This window comes from Canis aureus, chromosome 7 (genome assembly GCF_053574225.1).
Source record: "Canis aureus isolate CA01 chromosome 7, VMU_Caureus_v.1.0, whole genome shotgun sequence".
NCBI lineage: Eukaryota > Metazoa > Chordata > Mammalia > Carnivora > Canidae > Canis > Canis aureus.
In genome coordinates this window covers 58,822,175-58,850,044 of record NC_135617.1, presented here as the reverse complement: position 1 = coordinate 58,850,044, position 27,870 = coordinate 58,822,175, and the positions used below count along the sequence as shown (strand labels likewise).

Here is a 27,870-nt window from a genome sequence, read left to right as displayed (position 1 = left end):
TAACTAATTTTGAACTATAGTTTTGAATAATTCGTCAGGACTAGGGCTCTGGTGTGTGTGGTGAGACTATTCCGCTATTCACAACAGAGTTTTAAAAACAGTGTATTTGTAATTGATGGCATTAAACTGGTAGACTTGGGTTTGGATTTTAAAGCAGACATTCAGTGGTTCAGATTAATTTCTAGCCATGGTTTCGGAGGTTGGAACCAAAATGTGTACAAAAGTAAACATTTCCCTTGCAGAGCAAATAATTTGAACTCGAATGAAACGTGAGCAAGTAGGCACCAACTACAAGTAAATTTTGACACCGATGTCTGGAAAGCATCACCAATTAGCATACTTTTCATGAGAGCCACAGTGTATTATTGTGTCTCTGGGCTTGTGTAAGAAAAGAAACACGTAACTTGTTGAAGCCCGGACTTGTACTGGCTGGCGAGAACGTTAGGATGAAGTGTTCGCCGTCTGGACCTGGATAAGGGATGCAGGCCTGAGCACAAGCAGCTCTGCAGAGCGGTGGCCACTTGTGTGTCCAGACTGAAACAGACACCCGCCCCGGCCATCCCGTTTTCACCAAATACCAATCAGTGATCTCTAAAGGGAAGGTGTCTCCCCAAATGGCTTAGTTCCTGGGCCACTTTGTTGTCTTTCTCTCTGGTCTTAGGAGCACAGGAAGTAAAATGCATGCTGATAGCTTCTCAAGGAAGTAAAATGCACATCGTTGCTTTCCAATCGAAATAAAATCTTTCTGTAGAAAAATAAGAGAAAAGGTCTTTACAAGGAAGCTTTTCTATCATCCTCAGATGTAGGAAAAAGTGAGTGACTTGACAAAGACCTAAAATAGTAAAGTGAGGCTGTAAGGTGGGCTACATGCTAAATAGGCTGACATGAAGGCATTGTTAGTTTCCTTAGTCTTCCAGAAGGGTGGAGAGATTTCCTTTCTAGCTGGGGAAAAAAAGAAACCTTTCCCACATTAATCTTTATTTCATTTGGTATATGTTTTTTCCCTTTTATCTTGTCAGTTCTACTGAGAGTTAAACTAATGGATTCCCTCAGCATTTAAGTGTCATGGTAGTAAACCAAAGAAATTCATACAGTGAAGCTCACATTTATGTAAATGCTCTTTTAAAAAACACTAATTTTTCCTCCTCTTACTTTTGTTACTTTTTTCTTTCAGTTTAGTTTTTCCTGGCAAGAATGGGGTAGCTCGGTTTATTTGTTATTTTTCTTTAGCTGGATCATATTGCTTTGAGACAATACAATAAAATATTTGCATCCGAATCTTCAGTTTATCCTGGAAATAAGCACGTTAATGGGAATGTTTCTATTTTTATTAATTTGTGGGATAAAACCAAATAGACCATGAGTTGGACTCATTGTGGGTCATGTTCAAAATTTTAAAAGATGTTTGTAACAATGGAGATAGCTGGGTTCCTGAATGAATGTCCCTGGCTTCTCCTCAGGGATTATGCCTTTTCCCTGCTAATGTTCAACTTCCCAGCTTACTAACTGTCAGGTACTAGTGAACAGTGAAGTACATGAACTGTTAAGTGATTGGTAAATCCAAGAAGCGCCCTAAATAGAATTTTTTTTTCCTTTCGTGGTCTAGGATGATGATGTGAGAATAATATAAAGTGAAATATGAACCTTTATTCCATTTTGAGAAGTGTCCGCATTCTAAAGCTGTATCTCTACTGGCCCTTGGGTGGCATCAGCTGCCTCAAACCAGATTATTGCATCTTTTACTTTGTTCTCTACAAAGCTGGAAAACAAACAAAAACAAAACAAAACAAAACAAAACAGCTGAAATCAGTGTCAGAGCATGATCCCATACTTACTTTCCTACAGGAAATGGAGGGGTTTTGTCCTTCAGAATCTGGATATGATGGAGCAGAAAGATAGCCTGTTCACTAACTTCTCTCATTTTACCCTAATCAATATATATCCTTATATCATTCATTGGTTCCATCTTAAGACCTCATTTTGATAGCCATAGTGTCTTATCCTATTTATGGTTTTTTAAATTGTCTGGACAAAGCCTCTGCTGGGTGTGAGTTGCAGTATGTTTCATTGCTCAGCGGGACCATGGCAGTCTCTTCAGTGTCCGGGACCTTTGTGTCTAGCATGGCTGCATCACTGCTTTCAAACACAAGGGAGCTCCGAAGGGAGGGATGCTGATACTTGAGTATAAAAGATCGGTCATCTTTTTGTGCCACATAAGGTAAATGTTTATAAATTGGGCACAGCGTTTTATTTATTTATTTGTTTAATATTATTTTTTTCAAGGTTTTATTTATTTATTCATGAGAGACACACAGAGAGAGGCAGAGATACAGGCAGAGGGAGAAGCAGGCTCCGTGCAGGGAGCCAGATGTGGGACTTGATCCCAGGCCCCCGGGATCACAATCTGAGCTGAAGGCAAATGCTCACCCACTGAACCACCCAGGCGCCCCTGGGTACAGTGTTTTAGAATGTATGTGTCTCTCTCTTTTGTCTCTACTGTAGTTCCTTGTAATTCACCCAGTGACACTGGGGAGACTAAGCATGCTTCTGAGATACCGTCGCCTGTGTTGTGACATATTTATAAGCCTTGGCCAAGCCATTTCTTGTGGGCATTCCATAGATACTCTGAAGACTCTAACTTCCTATTATGATCTCAGGGGATCTTTCAGAAACATTGTTAAGTTGTGTTCCCCAGCCCTGAGAAAAAAATACACTGGCCAAATGTCTGTGACACCTCCAGGTGGGCCCACTGCCCAGCCCGCTGGGCTCCTCCCTGGCACCAGATCCCAGATGCCCTTCTCCGCCCGCACCCTGTGCTTACCTGCCGAGTAAGGTGAGTAAGGCTTCAGGGACCCAAAGAAAGCAGAGGAGTGGAAACATGACTAGAGTTTAATCCATTCTTCTGAAATACTAGTTTTTCATGGTTATTTATATGATATTTTCGGGTTTTGTGTGACGTATTCAGCAACAGATAGATATTATTGGTCACAAGAGTCTTAGTCTTAAAGAAATCTAATTTTAGAACCACAGATAGTGAGTATCAGTACTTACTTGATCTGAGCTGGTACAGACTATTGAGTTAATGAAGAATCAGCCTGGTCTAGTTGATGTGGTCACAACATTGCAAGCTGTGAAGTTTGCCTTCTCTTCTGTATCTGTAGCAGTGTAGGAAAGCCACTTCATTTTCCCCTGCCTCTGTTCCATACCTGTTAAACTGCAGCAGTAACTCTAATCTTGAGGTATGAAGAATATCAATAATAATACCTTACATTATATGTAATATGTATGACGGCCCTGTGTTGTAGGTGCTGGGATGCTCTCAGTTCAGATGTGAAGGAAAAAGGCATTGATGGGGCAGCCCTGGTGGCTCAGTGGTTTAGCACCTGCCTTTGGCCCAGGGTATGATCCTGGAGTCCCGGGATCCGAGTCCCATGTCGGGCTCCCTGCATGGAGCCTGCTTCTCCCTCTGCCTGTGTCTCTGCCTCTCTCTCTCTCTCTCTCTCTCTCTCTCTCTGTGTGTCTCTCAAGAATATATAAATAAAATCTTAAAAAAAAAGGGGGCATTGATGTTGGAGCTCAAAGTTTTGCCAATATGTAGCATCTCCTGGGGGGTTGTGCAGCATGCTCTTCTAGGTCCCCAAGCAGGGGGGCCAATCTGGCTTTGACACCTCTTCATGGATGGGCTTGGTGAGCTCCCCAAGTGATACTTTGTAGCTTATAGTAGGAACCTAGTAGAACTGGGCAGTGTATTTTTCCCCCCCCTTTATGTCCCATGGAGAGATCAGGCCTGTTTTCCTGAAACAGATTTTTGTTAGGGCGCTTTATTTCTTAACCAAAATAATTTGTACAGCTGAGCAGCTCATCCTAGAATCTTTGAGGTGTAACAGAGGCTGCTGGGACTCTGTTCATTTATTTCACAGATAAAAAAACCTGGCAAACAGTCCCTGGCACGTTTTGTTGCTTATTTGGTCGGACTTACCATCCTAAAACGTTCTTTTTTCTTTACTACTCCTTTGAGCTAATATCTTATTTCTCTTCTTTCTAACCACCAAACTTCTTGAAAGAGTCACTTAGACTTGTCGCCTCCACTTCCTCACACCCACTCACTCCTAGCTTCTTGCAGTTTGGCTTCCGCTCCCTGGCTCGACTGAGACTGCTATCTTGAAGTTTGCTAGTACTCTCCCTTGGGTGGCCTCGACCCCTCTGCAGCATGTCACCCTGGTGATTACGTCCTCTCTCCCATCCTTGGCTTCTGCCATTATTGTATTCCGATTTCTTCCTGCCTATCTGACTGCTCCTCTTTCTCTTTTGCTTTATCTTTTAAACTCCCACTTACCTCCTACAAGGGGACATCACCATAAGTTCGGAACTTGGATTTCCTCTGTTTCTTTGCTAGCTTATTTAAGGCACCATCAGGCATGAACCATCACTCTGATTTTGTGAACAACTCCCAGATCTTTATCTTTCATCACCCCCCCACCATCTCCCGTTTCCCCATCTCCTTTAACCCCAAAACTTGCGTCACAAAACCCTTTTGATCTTTGATCTTTAAATAGTGCATCTCTGTATAAACTATCCCTTCCTTACCTTGTATAAGGAACCGTAGCAAGGCACCAGGATTACTAACTCTTCTTCCAGCCACCACTGTCTTTTAAAGTTTTCTTGACACAGTGCCTACTGTTCAGTCTCCCTGAAGCTCAGCTTTGATCATGGTAATGTGAGGGCATCCCATTGCAGAGTACCACATTCAGGTGCTACCCAATCAGTTACAGGCTTCTCAGGTGGCTTCTTTAAGCCCATAATCACTTGGCCCCATCTTATCTTTACATCTCTAACCACTTTCCTACACACATTCTAGTCCAGTGGTTCTCAGATGTATTGAAGCCGATCCCCCCACACTTTTTATAACAAATACTCAGTAATTGTCCCTTTACTACCCTAAAGTGAAATTATTTGTTTTCTATATCTGTCTGCATAACTTCCAAATGATCAATAAAATCATGTGATTGGAGCATAAAGGAAATAAAAGAACTTAATTAAATAGTGATATAGTTTAATGTCTAAATACTTGGAGAAAAAAATATAATGAACTAGCCAGCTGCTTGGACATATATAAAATCATCTTGAATATAACAGTGATAAATTGAGATTGATGCAGGTATATATTAGTGGCTCAGATACCAGAGTGTTGGGGGAGATTTTCTGAACTCTTGAAAACTCTTGGTAAAATTCCTAGTAGAATAAAGTAAACTCTTATCTTGATTTCTAGATAGTTTTATTCCTAGAAGATCCAACATTTTGAAACTGTAGAGAAAAACCTTTATGTTTATATTTAAATAGAGCTTTGGTTCTAGGCTTCGGTAATTATAACCAGAGATTTTTTCATCTACTTGAATGTCCGATAGGTTTTCCAAAAATCATGAGGGATGCAGAAAAACATTTCATTGTGAAGGATTGTCCCATGCATTGCAGGACACCTGGCATCCTTACCTTCTGCCCACCCAGTTACAGTCCTGTACCTGTGGTCATGTGACAGCCAAAACTGCCACCAGGAATTTCTGAAACCCCCCCAGTGGTTGGTACTATCTGTGTTGAGAACCACTGCTCTAGCCAGACTGTGCTCACTGTTCCCTGAATGTGCCTTGCCTTTCCCAAATTGTGCATATCTTTTCATGCTGTGCTTTTGCTTAGAAAATGCTACTTCCATTTCCATCTCTTGAAATCTTACCCACCTCTCTGGTTCAAATGACACCTACTCCTTTATGCATCCAGGAAGGATGTCTACCAGTGTAACGTCTTGCAGCACTCTGGCTGCAATGCTTTATGATGCTTGAAACACACTGCTTTGTATTAGTTATGGATGTGTAGATATTACCTTACCTTTCAGCCTGTAAGATCCTTGAGGATATAGACCATATATAATGGGAGGTTATATTTTCCAGTGTTTCTAGCAAGGTGGCTTGCACACAGCACATGCCCATTGAATATTTGTGAACAAATGGATAGTTTTTAAAGAATATTTGTAGAGATAAGCAAAAGGGAATGTTGATTTTAGCACGTAAAGTGATATTTATATTTTATCTTCTAGTTTTAAACTTCTAGTAATGCAAATTCATATCAGAAAAGCACATAAAAAGTCTGTGGGTCTATAGGTTTGATCTACATGCATATATTTATTCTATATATTCCCTATCCATAGCAGGAGTTTGGAGCAAAATTAAGCTAGCATTCAAGCATTATAGAGAACATGTGGATAAATGTGGCTAAAGTGCTCCTTTTTTCATTCAGTTCTATAATGTAGAGATAAAATCAACTATTGAGGTCAATCAGGATGCCCATGCAATTCCCCTGTTTTCCTCCTTTATTCAAAAACCTCAAAACCGCTGTGGGTAATGCCCTTAAGATCGGCTTCTAACACATAAAATCTAAAGAGTGAGCAAAGTTTCCAAGAACTGAGTGCTTTCAGTGTTTGCTCTTTATACTCCATTCTCGAACATCTCTCCCCAATGACATGAGCTAGGCAAGCCCAGTGCTCACTCCACCCACCTTTCATCTCTAACTAGAGTAGCATGAAGCATTTGTGCAGTCTTTTCTTCCATGGCTTCATTTTCTGTCATCTTAACTCCATCACCAATCCTCAGCCTCCTAACGACATCCGTATGAAAGAAATCAGACCCCTTCCACAATGAAAAACACATTGAAGCTACTGCACACCACCATTGCCACTGGAAAAGTAGGTATTACTTTTTCTGTCAATCCAACCACAGCACTGTGGCAATGTGGAGTTTTGATGGTTGCGTTTTCATGTATTTGATAATTAGTCAAGCCATGGGTGCTAATCAACAAAAGTATTGTTAGTATTTAGGATGATGGGACACTTAACGGCTCTTTGTTTATATATTTTTTGAAGTAGGAAGTATTTGTCTTTGAATGTGGAGACGGTGTAAAGTGATCCAAGAAAGCGATATGACCAAATGACATGATTAATTTTCATTCCTTTCCTTTCCATCTCTTTCCTCAGATGCATTTGAGATTTGCCCAGACCCCAACATGATAGAAAAAAGCCCAGACTTTGGGACAAATCAGTCAATTAAAAACCAGCTTTTCTTGTAGTTTGAGAGACATAATGGAGTATAGATGTGCTCTGCCTTCAGAGATTTTATGTAGATGTGGGGGGTTTAGAAATACCTTCCAGAGGAGATTATAAAAAAGTATATGATGAGTGATACAGAGTGCCACAGGTTTTTGGGGATGAGATCCTCGTGGATCCTGCCTCTTCTTCTGAGTCCAAGATTGTCCTTTGATCAGATTGTCCTTCTTTGGTACCCAGAATACCCTTGGTCACTGTGAGTTTCCCTGGAGGATCAGAAACCATGCCCTCTCTAGTACAGAGGTTGGGTGTTAAATGTCTCATTTCCAGGCCTGTTTCCCTTTGCAATACACCTCTTTTTTTTTTTTTTAAGATTTTATTTATTTATTCATGAGAGACACAGAGAGGCAGAGAGGAGAAGCAGGCTCCCCACAGGGGACTCGAACCCAGGACCCCAGGATCATGCCCTGAGCCAAAGCAGATGCTCAACTTGCTGAGCCCCCTGGGCACCCTTGTAATACACCTCTTTGAAGACATGCCCCAAACTCTGTTAGTGCGAGTTTCTGTCAGGTACTGTGGCTTTGGAGAAGGCAAAATGTTTCCATAAAAATTAAACAGATTCATTTTAACAGACTCTTTCAGCCACCTTCTCCTAGGGAAATTTTTTATAGACCTTAAATCAAGATTTCGCCAAAAATCCATAATAATGGTATTGTGATAATTAAAATGGTATAGCTATTTCGTTTTGCCAGTTAAAGCCAAGGATAACAGAACACCAAGCCAGGAGCCATGTAAATGTGCAGGAACACTGTGGGGTGGGGAGTGAGGGTCGGAGATTATCATGTCTTCCCATTCTTTTTAGCAAAAATGTCTCAACTATTAAAAACGTGGGGGAGAGATTCCCACTCATGGGCTTCACAAGGTTCGCAACATCAAAAGCAGGTCCAAACCCGAGGAATTCCTGAACAGGAGTATGAATGGCTTTTGTACAAGATGCTAAGTGTTCAGGTGATGTTTATGGGTATAAATCAGGGAATTGTTCTGTTTTTAAATTCCTAAAAAGCAGTTTGTGTTTTGTGCATTTCTTTTTCTCTGCAGAACTCCAGCAATACCCATACCTCTCACCCCAGGCATCTTCAAAGCTATTTAAATTGAATAGAATAGTTGAGAAGATGGTAGCCTATTGTTCTGTTGCTATTGGAAGCTAGGTATTCTCTGTTGACAGTTAACTTTTCAGGTTAACCCTCCTTTTCTCTGTTGACCTCTGACTTGTTACTTTGAAGGGCACCTCAGTAGAGGCTGGTTTTCTTTCTTCACTACAGCTCTGTTCCTGTTTTATTGTTTTAGCAGTGTACTACCGAAGTAAAACTCTGGTACTTGCTAATGTTTTAAGACAATAAATCTGATAAGTGGTGGTACGTAGAATTACTTTTTAATTAAAAAAAGTTCCGCCAGAACCTGTTTGGCAACATAGTTCTCATGCATGGCTAGGCAGTTTCCAGTTGTTGCTGTTTTTAAGAAATTTCAAGATTTTTCAGTTTGTTTTTTTTATTCAAACATTCCCTCCGATTGTTAGAAACAAAAATGCCTTAGTGTTGGCTGGTGCAAAAATGAGATGTAAAAGTATTCCTGGAAATGAAAGCGAGCAGAGAAGTTTCTCTGCCCAATCAGTAAGTACATATTCAGAAACAGATAGGAAAAGTGAGAAACAGAATTTCGGTCCAGGGTGTCAGCAACAAAGGCAAAGTTTTAATCAAATGTGCATGATGTTGGAATTAGATTCTCCCTCCTGCTCCCACTAAAAGACCATCCTTGGGTTTTCTCCTGTTCTGCCAAATACTCCCTCCCAAGCTTTCGATGTGTTCTATGGGCCACACACACCGGAGTAGGGCTGTCTGTCATAGAACCCAGATGCCCAGCTGTGGAAGAGATTCTTTCAGCAGCATCCGTCTGTTTCTTGGCAAGACTTTCAGGCAGTCTAAAGAAAACAGTCCTGGAACAGCCTTTGGGCCTGCCTTGTGGTTAATGCTGTGCTGGTTTGTATCTGGTTCCTGCTCTGACCTTGCGGGTCTGGATGCTGCTTCCCCTGAATAGACATTCTCTCTTATAGTATGTCTCTCTTAAAGAATATTTGCAATTTTACTTCGATTTTGTGAAATTCCCGTGGACGTCTAGAGAGGCCTTGCCCTTCTTTTGGTTGTTTCTCTCACTGATTCAAAGGGAGGTGGATAGGAATTGGAAGGCACAGATCTTACGGGAGGGAAAGGATCTTTCTGCAGTGCGCCAAGTGCACTGGCAAAATAAAAAGTAGTTTTCATGGGTTTATTTTCAAACCCAGTGATCTTTAATAGTCTGAAAGGGAGACTTAGTTCAGTTCATAGCCAACGACTATAATAAAATTCAGGTTCAGGGGTACACTGGCGTGGGTTGATGTATTCTCTTCTTAGGGAATATTCTGAGGCTTAAGGGTGGTCTTCTTTGAAAGCGCTATTTAATAGCTGTATTCTTTGGTTTAAATCTTTATTTTTATAGCATTTGTGTTGTTTCGCACTGAAGGGATTTTATTTTCCTATTCTCCTGATTATTTTAAGGTTAGCAGTTGAATGTTGCTAAAATTTACACAAGGGAGTGGTTCTCCGTTACCCTCCCCCCATCCTGCCCTCCTCCAGGCCTCCTACCTGCCAATTGTGTCTGAAATAATTTCCCAGCAGCGCTGTTGACTTTGGGAGATGCAGTATTTCTGGTTCTTGGTGTGTGTGCATGTGTGTGTGTGTGTGTGTGTGTGTGTGTGTTCCCTAATATCTGGCTGATAATTAGTTGTTACTCAGCTTGGAAGTTCTGTTCCTTTCTCTCCTCTTGACCCACTCAGAGAATTAACATGTGGTAGTCAAAGTGGGGGTGCCTTATGCATGACGACAGGTGCTAATCTTCAAGGAAATTTACCTTGCATTCCACCCATTAAGGGTATGGTACATAAAAATGGCTTAATGTCTCTTTGAAGGTGTCAGTGGGCATGTGTGGACCACACAGAATGGGTTTCACTGAAAGTAATAGAGTGAAATTGTCTGCATAATTATTTTCGTTGGATTGAGAATCAGCAGCCCTCGTTGGGTTCAGGAAATAAACCTCTGTTAAAACCATATGGCACTATTCTCAGAAGAGATGTTATTACAGGGCCACTTCCCTCTGAAATTTTGAGTCAGGAGTTCTTGAAAGGAGTCACATATGTTTGAGAATGAATGTCAAGTTTTCTTCCTCCGGTGTCGTTATGAAAGTCAGATGTTTTCTTGCCTTTTTCACGAATGCCACCACGGTCAACAGGTACAAGGTGCTTGGGAAGAGGCGGGCCACCTTGGGTATACACGTTGTGAATTATTATCTGGGCCAAGGGATTTTGTTCTTAAAAGAAAAAGTACTCTTAATTCAGTGAAACATGTGATTTGTCAACACTGAAAACACATCTTGAGGTTAGGGTAATTACATTCTGTCTGCCCAGGCCCTTAATGCAGATTCAGTGGCTAGAAAATTTTCCTAACTACTTGTCACAGTACTGGTGTGCTCCAGAGATAGCTGTGTCAGAGTGAAAGGTAAAGCAAGGGAGTGCAGTTTGCTTACCAGTGGCTAGGGAATATTTTGGGAAGAGCTAAACTAGGTACATTTGTTAAATAACACCCACAATAGTTTTAGGTTTGTATTTTAAGTATTTATATCTATTTAAGTACTTAAGTACACAATACATTGTGCACATTGCGATGATTCATTATGCATTTTGCTTTTTGGGGGGCGGTCCGGTTTAGTCTTTGCTGTAGAAGGAGTATAAGCAAAAGTTGATTTTGTTCATTTCTTTTAATGAGCCTGGAAAATTCTCAATCTGTAGAGCTTACTCTGGCTGTGCATAAAGCTAGGAAGTTCAAATGTCTCCTTGAGTGCCAGACTCCCAGCGAGTACTTACTGGGTATTAAGTCTCGCTTTTCATTACATACTGTAGAGGAAGAGGGCAAGACAGCCATGACTGAATGGCTAGAAGGCTTTTCGGTTGCCTTAAGTGTTTTTATAATGAGTTGTGTTTTACTAGATGGAGAGGCTGATAGAGTATGGATTCCATCAGCCCCCAACCCATATTCTGGATTCATTCATATATTTATTCAACGTATGAGTGCCTACCATATGTGTGTTGAAAAGGGCCATAGGAATTCAGAGAGGACTTAGTCACATGCATGGCTCAGAAAGAGGCCGAATCTTGGAAAAGGATAAAGCATGAGTATTGATGACGGTGACTGTGTGGCAGAAAGTGATAGAAAATGAGTAAGGGCCTAAGAAGGTGGCAGCAGAAGTGACATGGAAGTTCAGAAGCAGTTTTACTTCTGTCTTGGGGTTTGGAAGGAAGGTTTTATTGAAGTGAAAGTATTTGAGCTGAATCTTGAGTATTAGTAATACAACTTATAATAATGGCAGAAATTCTTGAAATGAAATTCTAGGTGGATAGATGGTGAGTTTCAGGAGACTTAACACTAAATTTCTTTTATTTTTGTCATAAAAAGCCCTCCAAGCCCTCCCCCTTGACTCTGGCTCTCTTTGCGGGTCTGCTGATGGAAGTTTTAGCATGGCCCGGTGCTTCAGCTTGAGTTTTAGCAAAGTACCTCAGCCTCACCTGTCAATCTATCTTCTCTGCTAGTCTAGGACCTCTTCTATGTTAGGGGCTAATAAATAAATTCCAATGCTGTTTTCTCTAGTACAATTCTGTCTTTTTTTTTTTTTAAGTTCTGTAGTTTCTGACTTCTGCTGGAGCTGTGCTAGTACCGATGTTTTTGCTCATTGTAGATACTCAGTTGAATGTAATTCGGTCGAACAAAGTAGATCAGGTAATGGAATTAACTTCTTAATTGCATATTGAAGTCTGTTTTCAGATTAAGATTAAGGAATGAACATTTATACTGTGAACTGGTACATAAGATTACAGAATAGCTAAGGGTCTAATTTTGAATTTATAGAAAATAAGCCCATTACAAAACCAGTAGAGGAGATCATCGTATTTCTTCAAGGGGAATTCTAAATTGTTTTAGATTTTAGCAACCTCTGGAGTTCAGTTTTTATATAGGGAAAAGGAAAAGGTCTAAAAACCTTCAGCCCAACTTGGTGGCTCAGACTTTAAAGTCCTTTTATTAGTCAGGTTGCTGTTCTATAAATGATATCACTCGTGCTGTTTGCATTGGATCCCTGCCATATCTCCATCCATAACAGATGGCTTCTTTTTTTCCATCCCCGTGTAGATTCTTCAGGGTTTGTTACTTTCTGATGGACCACGGGAGTGAGCAAGGGTGTGTGTGTGGGGGGGGGGGGTGGGGGGGAGGGTAGAGATGAGGGATTGCGTTTATTTTATTTTGTTTCCATACCTCACTGGAGTGCAAATGGCACGATGAGAAGTGCTCAAATATGCTGCTCCCTGGGAATCAGGAAGGAGCTGGGATAAGAAGATAGGCTGGGAAAGACAGTTAATTAGAGAGATTTTTTGCTATGGGTTCAGGTTTTCTTCTGCTCTCCTTCATCTCTGAGGTTGGCTCTGATTTTGGCTTCCCCCATGCAGTATTTAGACCACAACAAATTTTGCTTATTCCTTGACCTGTACAAGTGGTAAATACAGAACCACAGTCTGACTTGTGACTTGGCTCAGAAAGGGCTGAATATGTCCTGTGGGCACCTCAAACTGATGTCCCACACATGTCTGGGGGTCCCCACCTCCACTTCAGCCACACTTCTCTACTCACATAGGGACCCTTTCGATTTTACTAGTTTTGAGGGCCCCACAGTTCACCCAGGTGACCAGATCAGAAACCCGAGACTCATACTCTCTCCCTTCCTTGTTACATCTGATTATTCTGTTGTCTGGATCTGTGCACCGTTCCCTTGTACCCATTAGCACTGCTTTAGCTTGGTTCCCACTCTCACTGTTATCTCCTGGCCTGTAACACAGATGTAATTTCCTCACTGGCTTAATGCCCCTAATTGCACTCCCTTCTAGATCTGTTTACCCCCATACGTAGATGGGTCCTCCTAAACTGTAAATCAGCTCATGGCACACCCCGTGCCTAAAATACCTCAGTGGTTCCCTGTTACTTACAGGATGAAGTTCAGACTTTGTGGCATGGTGGACAAGGCCTTTCAGCATCTGATCTGTGCACCTGCCTCCCACCCACACCCCTGGTAGCTGAGCTCCAGCCATGCCAAATTGTTTCATTCTACCCTTTTTAGATCTTTTTGTCTTTGCACTTCCTGTTCCTTCTGCTTGGAGTATCTTTTTTTTTTTTTTTTCTTTTCTTTTCTACATTTGCTTGACTGCGTTCTACTTATCCTTAGATGCCATCTCTTCTATAAGCCCTCTCTGGCCACCCTTGGAAATTAAGCATTTGTTCATTGGCTCCCCTCTGGCTTTGTTCAGTCTTTGATGATGGTGTTTATCACATTACTGTAATTATTTGCTTATCTGATGCCTCTCTTAGTATATTGTGCGCCCCCTGATTCAGCATAGTTCATGGTGCATAGGAGATTTTAATTGATCTATGGAGATCATATTTGCAGAGTGGCTTTACCTGCATAAGATGTTCTCACCTCTATCAATTTCATTTCATCTTGGCAATATTCCTGTGATGCACATACTTTGATCCTCATTTGACATATGAGGAAGTTTGAGTCATGGGAGGAAGTTGAGTCACAGAGATGATAGATTATTTGCCCACAGCTCCACAACCAAGTTAGTGGCAAATCTAGGAACAGACAGCAGGTTTTCTGCTCCTTGTGTAGTCAAGCCCAGATTTAGCTATGAGATTCTCCTTTTCAGTCACATAGAGGCTAGGTCTTTTAGTGAACTTTTTTTAAGTTCACTAATTCTCTCTCTCTCTCTCTCTGTAGCCCAGAGTGAAGGTGAGGTATCCAGAGCATCGTTGATTCTTAGAACTGGAAGTTAGATAGTCTGTTATTTTACAGATAAGAAGGTTCTGTACCTGAGAAGTTCACAATCTAACCATTTGTGGTGGACCCACATCTCCTGATGAGGCCTGTGGTGTTTTTCTTACTATATATTGGGCAATCATCAGTTCTCTTGAGTAGAGTTTTAGTGTTCAATTTCCTGGGTTGTTAGTAGGATTTTTTTGAGCCATTAGGCCGGTTAATTCTTGGGAAGACCCTATCCTGAGAGCAGAAAGGATATCCTTTCTGTGAATATTCTCAGGGAAAGGCCTGTTAAGGAGCTAGGACTCAGAGGAGAAAGGATCAAAGGTGATGTGCTTTTATTGGTTATACCACTTTTCAGATTGTACTACTTCTTTTCCAGTGAGTGTCATGGATTCTTGAGCATGTGCCATTTTGAAAAAACAGAACAAACAACCAAAAACAAAGGGATATAATTAGGCTGATACATAAGAATACCATGTTGCAAGGAAAGGTGAGTTCCTAGTCAGAGGGGTTGTAGTGTCATGGTATAAACAGAATATAAAGCATCTTTGGTCTCTAGAGGACAACGTTCCCAATTATATGAAAGAGATCCAGAACTCCATAGTATCGCCATATACTCAGTAGTTTCATGATAGAGATACCAGTATACATGTATTATGTGGAAAGGGCAGAAGAATTCACCAAACTGTCATTGATTAAATAATTCAGCATGAAGCTAGCAGACAGAAATTCTTAAAACTTAACACTGCACTTGCTTTTGAAAAACAAAAAAGTTTTAATTTTAATCACCCGAAGGGATTTTTTTTTTGATATTCAAAAAAAATAGACTATTAAGCTGGTGTCTCAATAGTGTTCTTCACTTGAGGTAGCCTGAAAATGAGCACCAACTCACTTCCTTTGGATTGAAAAGAATGCATTTTTCTCATCTGTGCCTCACACACACACAAAAAAGGTTAAATCTTGCTATCTCTAAACTCCATTTAGCACTCCTTTCGATTCCCTTTTATATAACAATAACTTGATCCTACTCAAAATACTTGGCACCTTTTGTGACAGCCTGGAATGTAAGAACACTTTAGCAGATCTGAATGTGAGTGAACTCCAGGAGTTTTGGAATGAAGAGGTAGAGTTCTCAGTTCTTATTCAGAGTTCACAGAAGATAAGAATACCGGGATTAACACAATAGACTCCTTTCATTTCCCGAGGCTGAGTAAAGCAATTATCTGTCTATCAAGACTCTAGTAAATGGTGCAAGAGCATTAAGGAGGGGTGGGTGGACAGGTGGATGAGCGCTATTCCATTGGAAAGCGGTACTTGGGTAGGAGGGGATCCTTTGAATTTAACTTGTTAACCGTTTTATTTTGCAGTTTATATCATGTTACCCTTGCAGCTTAGAAAGAAAGGATCTTTTTTTTTTTTTTTTTAAGTATATATATCGTCATCGTCGATGGCATTTTCAGTTCCCTGCTCATCTGAATTTTATTAGGGGGCTTATTTCAAAGACATCTCCTGTTTAATCATGTTTAAACAATCTGTTTAAGACCTGTTGTGTAGATATAAACACAATAGCCCTTTAATGTAGTAAAACAGACTTCTGACAGACACAGCACACAGCAGACATCCATCCATTATTGCTTAAGCCACTGTTCCTTCCATGCCTGACCTGAGAGGGTAACCACAGAGCTCAGCTGACAGCCATCGCCGTTCAGAAGACCCTGACTTGCCCGTATTAATGTCTAGCGAGCCGAGAACTGCCGAGCAGCAGACAATCAGAGAGGTCTTAGACTAGATTAAAGCTAAGTACCTTAAATCTGGTTTAATGGCTGTGTTTACATCTCCTTCTTCTTCATTCCTTTAAAAAAGTAATCAGGTTTTGCAAGCGTTAAGAAAACCACCTCTTCTTGCCAGCTGGACTCGGTCCAGTTGAAGCCAAGAAATTCCCCCTCCCCTTTCTTCTTCTGTCTTTTTCTTTTTATTTCCTCTATGATCTTCACTGCCATTCAGCACAGCAAGACCGGGCCGCGGGAGCTGGCTAAGTTTTTCCTTGGTTATTACTTTTTAACGTTTTCTTCCTGTTACAGAGCTGGGAAAATTGAAAATGATGCTCTGCTTCTGTCGCGGCATGTGTCAAGAGAGGAGCCCTTCGCACTTTTAATTATTTCTGCGTACTGTTTTTTTTCCCCCTCTGCTTTGGACACACATACGGTTATATAACGTATGTCTGAAACCATAATAATAAAAGGGAAACAGGGACGATTGCATGCTAAGGGCAGCCCGACAGGATCCAGGAATTGCGTGACAGTCTGTAGGCTGGTTGTCACTGGCCTCTTTGAATAATAATGCCATCCATGTTTAGCAGGGTTATTGGCAAATAAACAGTGATGCTTTTTGTTCGGCTGTGGAAACTACCATGTCCACTGCTTAAAACGTTATCATTAAAAAAAAAAAAATCTTTACATCTCTCAATGGGATCTCTGCAGATGCTCGTGGCACAAAACTGGGGTGTCTGAAGCTTCGTATAGTAAAAGAAGGCAAAGGAAATGTTTTCAGAAGTGTAACAGTCAAATTTTACTAACTTTTTGAGTGTGTGTGGGGTGTAAACATAGAGATCTTTTGTTCGTTTCCCAGAAACTGAAGGGAGATGAGAGATGCAGTTTCAGATGGCCCAGGATGGTTGTGGATGTTGGGTTGTCATTAGTTGGACGACAAGACGTGTGGTGATGAAACAGAGTTGGGCAGATGGGGTATAATTGTAATGAACTCTCTCAGAAGTAAGCTTCTCTGCTTTTTCTTACTGTCCTTTTTGGGCCTTTTCTTCTCAGCTCCCCCGCCCCTTCCTTTCCTTGGAGGTAGAGGAGGACTGAGACAGGTCAGGGGACTAGCTTCCAGGGTCACTGCCTACCTCCACGATTTCACACAAGTCACAGAATTTTTTTTCCTGGGCATCGGTTACTTTTCTCAAGTGAAGAATGTGGCCTGGGAATCTCTCTTCTCTTCCAGCTCTGAAAAATTCTCACTCGTGTAACCTTACTTTGAAATGGGAGTGAAGAGGGAAAGATCATCCCTCGGAAATGACAGGCGAATAAGTCAAGGACAGTGGGATTGGAACCGTTCAGGGCCAGAGAATGTGGACGTAAAGGGGCCGAGGAAATGAGGGGTGTTTTAGGACACGGGAGCGGTGCTGCAGTGAAGTCAGCCAGGTTCTCCGGGAGCTCTTTTTTTCCCCAACTTGCAAAAAGTATTATGTCTCCCCTTGTGTGTTTCCATTATATTTTCATCTGGTCTTTCTTTAAAAAATTTTTTAAGCCTTTTTTTCTTCTTGCATCCCGTGAGTTTCTTTTTCTTTAGATGTCTCAAGTTTTTTTTTGAGTCCATTATTTCAAGAAAAAGGATTACACTCTAAGCATATGTTTTTTGGAAGCTATTCCCTGATGTGTGACTGATCCTGGCATAGCCTGATAGCCCCTTCAGTCTTTGATGGTCGTGATTTGCCACTGCCTGAAATCTAAAAGCTATAAAGGAACTCGCAGTTACGATACATGCATGTTAATATTTCACAATTCTTTCATTTATATATTTATTGAAAAATCTTGAATTCTTGAACCTTTATAAGCCCAAATTTTGGAGTAGGCTGTCCCTCAGTGATCTCGCTCATGGGTCCAGTTGCATTTAAAAAATGGGTTTGGGAGAGTGAACTTTTTACTCACTCATCTAAACTGGCGCCTTTTGTTATTAAAAGAAAGCAAATTCAGTTTTTAACATTTTTTTTTCCTACAAACTGGAGTTCCTAGAATATTTCTATGGAGTCTATGGCTTAACTATGTAATTATGTCTCTTGAGTAGATTATGTTTTTTTTCTTCCCATAATTATGTTTTTACCCAAGAGACTGGAAGGCTTCAGACCTCTCTTGGGTGAAATTGTTCTTCCTCTCTTCTTCCTCGATAAACTCTGAATTCTACATGCCTGACTCTGTTCAAGGGCTGAAAGGGGGCTCTTGAAGATATGTGGAAGTGATTATGATTTTTTTTCCTTTAGAAATTGGTTTATATATTAAGAAGGGCCCTTAGAGAGACGCTCTGTTAGTTCATTTTTGAAATGCCATCAGAGAAGAATCTCCTGGAAGGAGATTTGTTTATGATCTGTGGTCCTCTGTCTGAAGCCACACACTAATATGGCTCTACGGCTGTCTCCTCTCATGAGCTGTCTTTTGTGAGCTCTGGGGCCCCACGCACATGTCATGTTGCATGGCTTCTAGTGGCTCCCAAGGACTAGAGGTTTCTTCAGCATGAAGGCAATTTCTTAGTCCACTTTACTGTTCTAGTCCAGAAATAGTTTTTGACCTGAACCAGACAGCACATACTTAGGAAAAAAGATGACTCAGCAGCCTTTCCCAGCAAAGAATATAGACTCATCAATTTTACTGTGGGAAATGTTTCCCAATGACTAGCTCTTTTTTTTTTTTTTCTTTCTTCTCCTCCTTTCTTTTACTGGATAAAAGGAGAGGTAATTCTAAAGTTATCAGTGTTCTTATTTATTAATTCAATAAACATTTGTTGTGTGCCTTCTTTGTACCTAGGCTCTAAATTATGTGTTAGACATGAGACATGACACCCATCCTCAAGGGGTTCACAGTCAAGTCCAGGAGAATCTAAGATAATAGAGTTTGAAATTCTATATAAATATTTTATATCCATTCAGAGTCAGCTAATGCTTACTGAATGCCTACTACACTTAAGTATAACTACATGTTGTACAAAAAAATAATGGTAGCGGCTTTCAGCTTGCTGAGATGGAAACCAGAGGGCTCACTGAGGCCCTAGAGACAGAAGAGACCAGGACAGTGTGATGGCCAAATGGAGATGATGGGGTGAGGGTATTATTAGTGGAGGAGACAGCTTGTGCAAAGGCACAGGGGCTCTCTGAAGAACTATGATAGTCCAGTGTGAGTAGAACATAGGTGGGGAGCTGTACAGTTTGTAGCCATCTGAAATGAGAGTGATAACGTACATTTGGACCATATTTTCTAGGTCTTTCCAAGTCTTTGTTTTCCATGCTGGGCTCAGGGAGCTCTGTTCAATTCAATAGACAGTGTTAGATAGTTGAAAGGGTTTTTTTTTTTTTTTTTTTTTTTTTTTTATAGTTGAAAGGTTTTGAGCAGATGAGTAATGTTAGGATTTAGGGGCTGAAAAAACTTTAGAAATTATGGAAATGAACCCTTTACTTTTGGTAGGCCCAGAGGGCTCCTTTAAATCTTTTCCTGTGGTTGGCCATACAGCTAGTTGGTGTCCTTTCATTTAATCCAGACTGCTTTCCCTGGTGTATTAGCCACAAGTGAGAGATTAGGAGTGATTCTGGTGGGACTGGAGAAAATGAGGGCCTATCCCTTTGGAAACTAGGAATGGCCTTAACCCGGAGGCTGGGGTTCAGGAAAGGGAGGTGGCAAAGGTATACCTGGGTTGGATTTTGTGTCCTGGAGAGTAGAAAGTGGTGGTATTAATGGAAATAAGGAAATTAGAGGAGAAGCTGGTTGGGACTGTTTGTAGTGGGGGCAGGGTATGTCAGGGAGAGGCAGAGGGCTTAACTAAACATTATAAGCATCACAAGAGTATGGTCTTTGATTTTTAGACGTTCACAAACCACCAGTGAAATGTAGTCATCTGAATGTAAACAGAGAGGAGTTTCACTTTTCTTCGTGGTATTTCCATTTTCACACATACGTAGGAATGCAGAAAATCAGGGTTTTCAGTCTGGAGCCTCAACAGTTACAAAGCATTTGGATCCCAACTTTGCATGGCTCCCTTAAGAACTCCCTGGAGTCTGTGTAATCTCTCCTGTTATGTTGCTTTTGCTGGAAACCATCTAAATCAGGTTCTTTGAGGTGAACTAAGACCCATCCTTAGTAGTAGAATGCCAAGTAATTTCATTTGGAGTAGAATTTGGGCTTTAAAATTAGTCCACCTGTAAATAAAATCTTTAAAAAAAAAAAAAAGGGATCCCTGGGTGGCGCAGCGGTTTGGCGCCTGCCTTTGGCCCGGGGCGCGATCTTGGAGACCCGGGATCGAATCCCACGTCGGGCTCCCAGCATGAAGCCTGCTTCTCCCTCTGCCTGTGTCTCTGCCTCTCTGTCTCTCTCTGTGTGACTATCATGAATAAATAAATAAAATCTTTAAAAAAAAAAAAATTAGTCCACCTGTTCCCGAGCCCCTCCCTGCAGACACTCCTTCGTGTACCAATTTTAGCGTAGAGAGATTAGAACCAAGGCTTCATTTTTTTGTTGTTGTTTTTCCAGAACTACTACGGAATAGCAGCTCTGTTGCTCTATGACCAATTTCGTCTGAAAAATGGCAACTCTTTCTTTTTTACTCCAAGGATCATTGTCAGAACATCTTAAACGAGTCTCTCCTGTGGCCTGAGGCCTAGAGTATTGGACCAGCTCTCCTCCCACACACTTGTTGACAACAAAATTAGCTAACATCTTCCCAGGGTCACCCCTTCCTCCAGGCAAGCCTGAGTGCCTGGCAGAGGAGGCTCTTGGGTTGCCAGAGTATCTTTTCAATAGTTGGGATTAAAAAAAAGATGTGTCTTAAAAGGCCGAGTTCCCATATATATTGTATAGTTTAGAAGAACTAATGTGTAGTTGCAAAACTAGAGACGTCAAGTGATTTGAAGAATAGCGTGCTTCTGTTGAGATTCATATCACGTATGTGTTCAACACTGTCTTGTCTCACACGATATTTATTATCATGTTTCTGTCATTTGTTCTCTAGCTAGCTCTCCTCCTTTCTTCTCTACTTATCAGAATTCTACTCAACATTCTAGGACATGATGATCTCATCATCCGTGAGGACTTCCTCTTTCCTATTAGTCAATATCAGTTCTTCCTAGAGCAGTTTATTGTGTGTGTGTTTTTTTAAAAGTTTTTCTTTTATTATGAAAAATTCCAAACATATTCGTAGTTATTTTATAACTAATGACATTTTGCTATATTTGCTTCATCTGTTATTTTGCTGGAATGTTGCATTTTTTTATTTTATTTTTTTAAAAGATTTTATTTATTTATTCACGAGACACACACAGGGAGAGGCAGAGACACAGGCAGAGGGACAAGCAAGCTCCCTGTGGGGGGGCCCCGGGATCACACCCTGAGCCAAAGGCAGATGCTCAACTACTGAGCCATCGAGATGCCGCTGCTGAAATGTTTTAAAGCAAATACCAGACATTGTGACATTTACCCCTAAATATATATATGGGTAAATATATATGGTAAATATATATGGGTAAAAAATAAGGGCATATTCTTATATAATCGCAAAAAGCATTACTTCCTTAATACTTTAAAATAGTCCGTATTCATATTTCCTCAATTGATCTCCCAAACCTAAGCATTTTAGTGATTGCCCTCATCGTAGCTTTATTCAGTTACATTTACTTGTCTTTCTTCTCTTACTAGACTGTGAACTGCTGCGGGACAAGGATGTTATCTGGAATAGTTTCTCTCCCCTCCTCCTTGCAATGTTTAGGAAGATGCCCCGCACATGCCCACGCTAGCTGGCCTAATGGACCCAGATGTAGACTTGGTATTGGTTCCTCATTGACGGTCCATTGCAGATCTGCCTTTTAGCTTTAGTTATTTTATTTTAAAATTGTATTATCATGATACCCAGGAGGGAAGTAGATACCCAGTAAGAGAAGTGAGTGCTTAAAATCAATTTAAAATACTGATGTCAAAAGGCGAGCTGCCAAACCTCGTGCCCTAGCGATTGGTGAAATGACTTGACTATGCCCCGTGAGAGTGAGCTTGCTGTGATAGAGTGCCCTCTTTGTGAAGTTGCCTTTTTTCTGAAAGTACACTCTTTTGGAAGCGCTTCTTGGCGTCCTTCAGGAGGAGTGCTCTAACTGGTGCAGTGCATCATGCATTGAGTACAGTGCATAGAGTGTGAAGATCTGGCTGGGGGCCCACACAGCTTTCCATGGTTGTTAGGCAGTTCTCAGTTAACTTTTATAGAAATGGGCAAAATGGGTCCCATTACAGAGGCAAGTTTGTTTTCGTAGTTCACATAGCACAGTTTCTAGGTCTTCACCTACTGCTTTCAGGTGCGTGATCTTTTAAGCAGAGATCCTAATGGCAGGATCCCGAGCTTGCCTTATAAACGCGGTGCCCTTGTACGATGAGAGTGGGGTCAGAAGGGATGGGACAATCAACTGCACTCAGCTGCACTCTTGTTTAGGGACCTAACTTTTCCACATGCGTCTTTGCTCTTAAGGATGTGTGAATGCTGTGACCTTTTGATCATGCTTTCTTCTCGTGCCCCTGAGTTTATTGCAACAAAAGTCATATTCAGCCAAATACACTCAACTTCTTGAAAGAAATTTCTTCTGAAAATTACTTTTTTTTCCTTCCCATATTAAATTCACTCTTGACCATGATTTTTTCCTGGTGCTGCAGTGGTTATAATCTAAAATAAGCTGGTTGGCAGTGGGAAGGAAAAGGGCCCGGGGCTAGCCATCAGAAACCCTGAGTTCTAGTTCTGCCACTGACTATGTGACTTTGGGCAAGTCACTTCCCCTCTCAAGGATTCAGGGTCCTCATTCATAAAAGAAATACACTGCTCTGAAATTTAGAGTCAAAATGATTCCTGTTGCCCTTTTCAGCTCTCTGATTCTGAATAACTTGCAACAATGCTAAAGAATTATAGAGAGGGCTCTTTCAGAAAGCAAGCAAGCAATTCAGCATTCACTTAAATAAATGTCCTTCAGGGACATTTCTTAGCAAACACCAATAAGGACTGGTCTCTAAAGTAACGCTTTGCCTGCTGGATTCACTGGATGGCCAAATAAGAGAAGAGGTTTTTTTTTTTTGGGGGGGGGGGGAGAAGATAACATTATCCTATGACATCCTGGGCCTGAAAATTTACTTTCCAAGAGACATTGGTCTAAAAGAGGGGAATATTCATTCAATCATTCATTGCATAAATCTTTGTTGAGCAGCTACCCTATAGCAGGCACTAAACTAAGTTGTAAGGATACAACTTTAAGCAAGATAGAGCACTTATCTTCATGGGGTTTTTGTTTTGCAGGAGAGAAAAATAAATACACAACAGAACTACAGATTGTGGTAATAGCCATAAAAAAAATACACGGAGGCTGTGCTCGAGAAGGAGGAAACCTGCTCTGGGTATAGTAGGCAGGCAAGGCCTATCATAGGAGGTGGTGTTCACTCTGAGGTCAAAGGGGTGGACCTAACAGAGAAATAGGAGGAGAGCATTTCGGGAATACAGAGAGGTTCTGAGATGGGAAACTGTAAGAAGACATTGTCAGATGCCCAAGAGAGAGATGATGGGGTCCTAGACTAGAGAATAGAAGTGAGGGAACTGAATGGCTTTGAGATACACTTTTGAGATGGAAATGATAAGGCTTGGTAATAGGTTGAATGTGGGGAGTGACAGATAAGGGGAAATCAAGGAAAATGTCTAGGTTTTTGGCTTCCATGAATGAGTGGCTGGTGCCACTTACTCAAATGAGGGTACTCCTGGAGAGGAATAGGGTTCTCTGGCAAGAAGAGTCAAGAATTTTGTTTTTAATATACTGCATTTAAGATGTCTTAGACATCCCAGAGGAGAGTTCAGTAGGCAGCGGGACCTACAGACCTGGAACTCAGGACAGAGGTGAGGGCTTACCTCAGAGATGGGGGAGTCACTAGCATGAACAGGTGGCATCAAGTACATGACTGTGAGATCATCTTGGGCAGTGGTCCTTTGCCTTGGCTGCACATCAGATCCTGTGCTAAGTAAGCTTTTACAAAATAACTCCTTGGGACCCACTTGCCAGAGATTTTGATTTAACTGAGCCGAGGTGGGGTCTGGACGTCTATATTTTTCAAAGCTCCCTGGAGGATTTCCTAATCCAGCTGGAGTAGAAGAGCCACTGCTCCAGGAAATAAGTTTCCCATTCTTTATACCTTCCTCCTGTTTGGAAGACACTGTCTTCGGCCCTTCGGATGAGGTTCAGTTCTCCCTGTACCATTGCAGAGTCTTGGATTTAACTCTGTTGTGCCCTTGTCTTCCATGTTCTCGGTCTCTTAAGGGAGTACTTGAGTATGGAGGATTTAAGTAGGTCTTCTTTCAGCCCATCACTCTCATGCTAACCCTGATGTGGTTTAGCGGTAGCTGGTGTTTGTCATGGTTGAAAGATGAAGAACCCTTTCAGCTTCTGTTCTTCATTGTACCGTAAGAATTTTGTTGTGGTTGTGGTGCTGGCTATGAAGGGGCAGACATCTACAAGGAAAAACGCATACCTCTTTTTATACGTACGCAACCGCAGATAGATATTCTCTGAGTTACTCTAGGTGTCTGTAGGTACTTGGTAGCTCCTGTTTGAAGGTAGTTTCCATAAGGTCATTGAGGCTTTTAAAATTTCACCTGCTCTTACATTTTTTCATTCTTATCAGTGCTGTTTCAAGTCCTTTATTCTTGCCTACAGCCTCTTGTGGCTCCCCTAAAGCACTGTGCTAAGAGGAAATGGCAAGGGTACTCACCCATCCATATGCTGAGCTCATATCTCATCCAGTCTCTGTGAAAACCCAATGAAAAGGCTGTAGAAAGCAGAGGCAAGGCTTTATTAAGTTTTCTTGTGACCCATAGCCCACATAAAGTCCCAGTGTTTAAAGGAACCATGCAGGCTCATGTAGTCCTCTCCTTAGTCCTCAGGGAATCTGACATTCCAAAAATATGGCCTATTAAAAAAAATAACTTCCAGGGACAATTCCATAAGCTTTCTTGTTAATGTTTACAGCTGTATCAACACCACAGCAATGTTTTTTTTCTTTTCTATGTATATGGGGAACAGAATCCACGGATCTAACTGTGACAAGTACTCTGTAATTCCCTAATTGTGAAACTAGTTAGACATAGCAAGATGCATCAGCGGAAGTTTGTTTAGGGTAGTGGGTGAGCTATTAACGTTGTAATTGAATCCTCGCTGCTGCTTCTGCTCATGCTGAAAACCAGCCTTGGCCCTGCACAGGTGTTTCTGTCGATCTGGATATTTTGGGCAACTTCGTTAGCTAGGACGGGAACCATATACCATCCAGGCTGAGCTTGCTGATGGCTAAAGACCACAGGCTTGCTGTTTCACCTCTGCCGGCCCTAGTTGCTTTGTCTATGACCATCTTGCTGGCTGCGGGTTGGGAGCTGTTTGGGGCAATCTCTAAAGACTGCGGAAAGTTCCAAAATCTATTCATAATCTGGTTAAGAAGTCCTAAACAATGGGGAAAACAGCATAAAAAACAATGAATTCGCTTGGTAACTTTTCTCCTGATCTCAGTTCCTAGTTCCAGCAGATGCCCCAAACTGATGCTGGCAGGAAATAGGGTGGTGGGCGCATTTCAGTTAATGGACCTATTTGGAACATGTTTGGCTGCGGAGACAGCTACGCTCATATTTCCAAGCCTTGGCTTCCTGTCTGTTTTCTTTGGGCTGGGTAGGCAATGAAAAAGGAGACAGGAAAATACATTTTGGGGCAAATAAAATAAGGAATCTGTCTTATGAAGACAGCTTATAGCTGGGAAATTCTAATGTTCACCTTAACCCTCTCCTGATAGATTGCTCTTGTCCTGTACTGAGAGGAGGATGAGGTGTTCTTGATACTCATAGAATATACCTCCTCACTGTCAAAGGCTCTTAATAATCCTCCTTCCATTATTTTTTCTTTTTTTTTATGGATAATAATCCTGATTTCCCTGAATTTTTCTTCAGAAGGCAAATTCTGATTCCAGTCATCATCTTAATGGCTCTTGTTTTTTAAAGAGAGGGCGTGTATATGCACACCTGTTCGAGAGGAGAGGGGAGGGGCAGAGGGAGAGGGAGAAAGTCTCAAGCAGGCTTCACCAGCACGGAGTCTGAGGCAGGCCTCAATCTCATGACCCTGAGATCATGACTCAAGAGTCAGACGCTTAACTGACTGAGCTACCCAGGTGCCCCTTAGTGGCTCTTTGAATCAGCTTCAGTTACAGTATGTTGCGGTGACAGACTAGGGCCTCATTCTGGTACAGAATATGGAAGAAGGAATCTACAGTGTATTTCTGTTCACATATGAGGCATTATCGTACTCATTCACCACTCTGGCACTCCACAGGTGTGCACTTAACTTATGTAGCACCAATATTCAGATGTTTTTCTGTTATACTTGCACCAAGACAACACTGTACTCTGCTCAGAATGATTTCATGATTTTCAAAAAGCCTTTGAACCTTCTTTATATTGTAATTTGCATATTTCTTTAAAATCTAGAACTTCCTTAGATTTTAGACTTGAATAAACTGGAAGAGAGACCAGGTTTTTTTGTTTTTTAATAATGGATTCTCACATTCACATGGTAACCCAAATGGTATTTTTCTATTTCTTATACAGAATCATAGTACTAGATTTAAAATTAAAAAAGCATTTTCTCTGATTTAACATAGTTTATTTATGTGCTTTTAGGTTTTGGGGTATCACAAAATATCCAGATTCCTCTTGAGAATTTGAGTTTCCTTCACTATATTTCCATATTTTTCCTCTTAAAGGGGTTTAAAGGTTTGAGTTTTAATTTTTCAGAAAGCAGTCACAGTAAGGTATAGTTGTAATAAAAAAAAAAGTCAGTTATATCATTGTGGAAATTTCCCTTTGACAAATGTGTTTGTCTCTGTTTCTGCCCCAGTTTTGAGAGAATATGTGTGACGTACACAGACTCTTTGAACTTTGGGGAAGTTTCTTCCTTCGTGAAACAGGCAGACACACCCCAGTACACAATCACCTTTCCCACCATCGCCAAGAGGGTTAGAGGAGGCACCCAGAGAGTCTCTCCTGAGTTCCGGCATCCTGGCCTCGCTGCTGGCACTCAACTCCCGAGTCACCATCTGGGACCCTCGGCTCTCCATTCATAGGACAGAGGAGTAGGAATGCTTGCCACCAGATGATGCTTATAAAACCACTTGCGATAGAAGGCATTATAGAGACACTTCATTATAAATATCAGTATTGATGGTTCCTTGGCTTAACCCCCCAGTATGTATGTTCACATATCTATTTAGTATGGTCAATTGTTCAGCTAATTAATATGCTTTTATTTTATGATTTGCTGTTTCCAGGGCACAGACAGAAGCTTGATGACTCTAAACCTAGTTTGTTCTCTGACCGCCTCAGTGATTTAGGGCGCATTCCTCATCCCAGTATGAGAGTAGGTGTCCCGCCTCAGAACCCACGGCCCTCCCTGAACTCTGCACCAAGTCCTTTTAATCCACAAGGACAGAGTCAGATTACAGGTAAGACAGATTCCTAGGTTTCACTTGCACACGTTCCGGCAGGCTGGGGGTGAGGGGCTGCCACATGAGACGCACTCACTGCAATACTCCTGGGCTCTGAAATGGCTTTATTATTAAAGAATCAAGACGTGAAGATCTTATGGACCTCCTCCTCCTCCTCCTCGCTCCTCCTCCTCCTCCTCCTCCTTCTTCTTCTTTTTTTTTTTTTTTTTTTAACGAAAAACAAATTCCAGTATGCAGTAACTTGGGGATAAAATTTGGGGGAAGTTGCTGTGAATGCTGTGCTCTGGAGCACTGTCAGTCTGCACACTGGTGGAGGGTAATAACTATGCTCTCTAGGAGAATGTTCATTAATAAGTTTCTGTACTGGGCCCTGGGTGGCGCAGAGGAGAGCATCACACCCTCGCTATTAGAAAATCAGTGTTACTGTCTCAGACTTGGGCTTAAATTTCTTACATGTATAACTATTTCATTAAGTTTGCTTGAAGATTGCCCAGGGCTAACAGGAAGCCTTGATTGGTGGGTGTAAGG

General features: G+C 41.4%; 1 protein-coding gene and 1 long non-coding RNA gene across 14 annotated transcripts in view; one reads left to right on the top strand and one right to left on the bottom strand.

Moving 5' to 3' along the window:
- RUNX2 (RUNX family transcription factor 2) overlaps positions 1–27,870 on the top strand; it is a 326,623-nt gene that overhangs the window by 136,219 nt on the left and 162,534 nt on the right. For 12 of the 13 annotated variants that reach the window (XR_013383457.1, XR_013383458.1, XR_013383456.1 and 9 more), the window contains exon 6: positions 27,166–27,339. The exons of the other annotated variant lie outside the window; for it this stretch is intronic. Coding sequence is in view for 9 of the 12 variants with exons in the window: in XM_077903809.1 (XP_077759935.1) it covers positions 27,166–27,339 (174 nt within the window). In the remaining 3 variants the exon portion in view is untranslated. The remainder of the gene's footprint in view (positions 1–27,165; positions 27,340–27,870) is intronic. 13 annotated transcript variants of the gene reach the window in all.
- Positions 11–2,600, bottom strand: LOC144317447 (uncharacterized). The gene is made up of 3 exons (XR_013383470.1): positions 2,428–2,600; positions 1,645–1,759; positions 11–745 (listed from the first exon to the last, which is right to left on the bottom strand). It is a non-coding gene; the product is annotated as an uncharacterized LOC144317447 (long non-coding RNA).